This window comes from Morone saxatilis, unplaced genomic scaffold (assembly GCF_004916995.1).
Source record: "Morone saxatilis isolate NCDOM2014 unplaced genomic scaffold, NCSU_SB_2.0 Contig4, whole genome shotgun sequence".
Lineage (NCBI taxonomy): Eukaryota > Metazoa > Chordata > Actinopteri > Moronidae > Morone > Morone saxatilis.
In genome coordinates, this window is record NW_023339984.1 from 17,887,262 (window position 1) to 17,890,249 (window position 2,988).

The 2,988-nt window shown below is 43.4% G+C and overlaps 1 protein-coding gene across 1 annotated transcript in view; it reads right to left on the minus strand.

Annotated features, from left to right (window-relative positions):
• Positions 1–2,988, minus strand: part of LOC118337761 (tripartite motif-containing protein 2-like) — a 17,441-nt gene that overhangs the window by 9,633 nt on the left and 4,820 nt on the right. The window contains exon 2 of the mRNA XM_035674865.1: positions 200–1,018. Coding sequence (XP_035530758.1) covers positions 200–298 — 99 coding nt within the window. The 5' untranslated portion in view covers positions 299–1,018. The remainder of the gene's footprint in view (positions 1–199; positions 1,019–2,988) is intronic.

The window sequence follows — 2,988 nt, forward strand, 5'->3', positions numbered from 1 at the left end:
CTTGTCGACTAGGAAAATCTTTAGTCAGGGACAGATGCAATCACCTGCAGAGTATTTTTTGAAAGTCCCCGCCCTCCTCAGTTGTCAACGATGACTTCCCAGATGGTTCGGTGTAACAAACCATCTGGCACAGACAGGTTACGCAAAAAACCCAAATGAAAACGCAGAACAAGGAGGCCCGTATATGTCGCATTCCTACCTTTCCTGCATGTTGCGGGCAGGCGTTTTTATCGGGTGGAGCCTCCAGGACTGTGCACTCTTCACTGCTGCTATCTGGGGAGTGTTGGTGGGTCTCCATCTGCGAGCGGCAGCCTGGTGGGGGTGAACCTCCGAACACACCCCTTTCTCCACGCTGCAGCCAGGGGAAAGGGCTAGGGGCGTCCCGATACACGGTTTCCTCCTGTCTGGTTGTACTGTTTGCTGTCGTAAACTCCTTGTCTCACACTTTATTCCATCGTGCGTTTGAGAGGAAGGGGCAAAACATTCAAATGAACTGTTTATGATAACTCGTGGCACATGCTGGATCTGAGGAGAGGCATGGCTTTTGCTGTCAAAGTGAAATTATCTGTCTTTGCAGCCAGGAGGAGGGGTTAAACATTCAGACACACCCCTTTCAGGAGGCCGCAGTCAAATCTAAGGGATTTAATATCCAGGTGCCCCCCTTCCTGCAGGACTTTTCCACAAAGCACCCAGAAAAAGTGTGCTGGGAAATCAGATGTAGGTGTTGTTTCTCTGTTTTAGTGTACAATCATGCATTTTTGTCAGAGCTAACAATCTTCTATATCTTGGTAGACATTGTTCCATTACATTCCTGTAAGAAGGGGTCCAGGCAAAACTCCACAAGTCTTCCACTTGAAAAGTCCTTCTGTTTCCATGTGTTGTCTTATCCGGGAAGCAATACGTCTCCTGAAACCCGAAAAGGTCAATCCTCTTTAGGTCTAATCTGGAGAAAAGCCACAGACCTTGGTGTTGATTTAATTCACAATGGGTTCACACTCAGGACAGCCTCCACTGTGTCCTGGGGAGAAAAGAGAGGGATGAGGATTAGGTGGAAAAGCAGATAAGTATGAGTATGATTACAAGTTTCATCAGATACCAAATTTTGGATATTGTTCATTAATGTTACATGTAAAAGAGAAATGAAACCAGATAGTTGAGGTTAATTTTCAAATATAGTTTCACTACAAATCTTTTCACACATTCCATCCCTCAAATGTTCGGGAACATTTCCTGCATCGGGTCATGAGTGTAAGTATCGATATTCAGGGAAATCTGTACCTCCAATTTCCCTCCTCAAGACCAAGCCGCAACCTCAGCGGCTACACCCTTAATTATGCATAACTTTACAGATTATGCATTTCTTTCAACCACCACAAGATGGAAAACTGATTGCATAGACTGTGAGATGAGTGGATCATTAAGTCATAGATTATACACACAACACGTTGGACCACAAACAGCCTGTCTTCCCCACTATAGGAATGCCCATATGTTCCTTCCAGGTGGCGCATCAGACCACTGCACACCCCTAATTAACTCCCAGATGGTACACTCGTAGTGGGGATCATGTGCAGCAAGACCAGATACAGATAGTACGACCCACAGATGGGGGCAGAGGCTGTGCTGCATGTAGGACCAACAGAGGGAAGTGAATGAAGAGATGCAGAGTAAGATGCTAATAAAGAGCTTCTAGGAGCAGTAATGTAGGTCACCGAAATGTCTTCAGAGTGATGGAAAGAGAGAGAGAGACAGGAGTGAGGCTGTGGTTTCCAGGGTAACAGACAGCGTGGGGAGGAGGGGGTGTGTGAGGACGACATACAACCAAAAAAGTGAAGCAGTCATGGTCCCTTTAATCCTTAAAATCCTAAATTTAACAGAGTGTGCGCTTTACAGAGCAGAAATGAGCACATCCAGTTCAGGAATCTGATCGAACGCCAAAACCGGCCTCATCTGGACCGTGTGGATCCTGAGTAGGAGGTCCAGAAAGGAAGAAAAAGAAATCCTTGACAAAAAAGAACTATGCTTAAAGCAGTATATTTACAGCCACGTCTTGTGTAAAATATGAACTGAATATTCCTATGAATGATTTATAAAGGGGAGGGATTAGGATATGAGCTGCCTGTGATCTTGTACATAATCCTGTTTTAACACCTCCTCCCCCAAATATTCTGCTCAGAATACACAACCTTCCTGACATGAAAGTCTAGCCTTACACAGACAAACACACACTTTACGTCTGTCTGACACACACACCGATAAGTTTGTCTTATTTCCTATGATATTTTTTATTTTATTCTCTGATGAAAATACATATAATCTTATTTTTGAATACATTTTACACACAGAGATGCACACACATAACTGCGACACCCCCACACTTTCATTCTCTGCAGTACAATGCTGCAAAGGATTATGGGGCGACAGTGAGGCTCTTTTTGCAGGGTGTGTGTGTGTGTGTGTGTGTGTGTGTGTGTGTGTCTGGGCCTTGTGATACTGTGGTGACTGTTTGTGACTGCCACTTACAGAGCGAGAGACAATCGAACGCTTTCTTTTTTTTCTCTGCAGTTTCACAGAACATACATTCATTTATTCATCTATATTTTAAACTGATGTGTACGTTATGTGGCTTTTGGGATTTGAGTGTTTGAATTTGTTGAGTGTGAGCATGTCCAGACATGACAGAGTTTCCTATGTGTCTGTGTGTGTTCTTGTACATTGGACCAATTTGAATTTACAATGTTAAAGTCATCATCTTTAAAATGTTTTTGAAATCACAAACTCAGTTTCTGATATTATTCAATCTTTGCACTTTGCTTGCGATAGCCATTCACAAACTCAGTAATTACGTTGTGAGTTTTGATTTGGCTCCTTTTGTTCTGTCTTTTGCCTTCTACAAGTCACAACGAGCGACGGGGATCACCTTGTTATTCATCATGCATTAGTAGCACAAACTCAATTTTGTACGTTCAGAAAGGTTCTTGCTTTAGC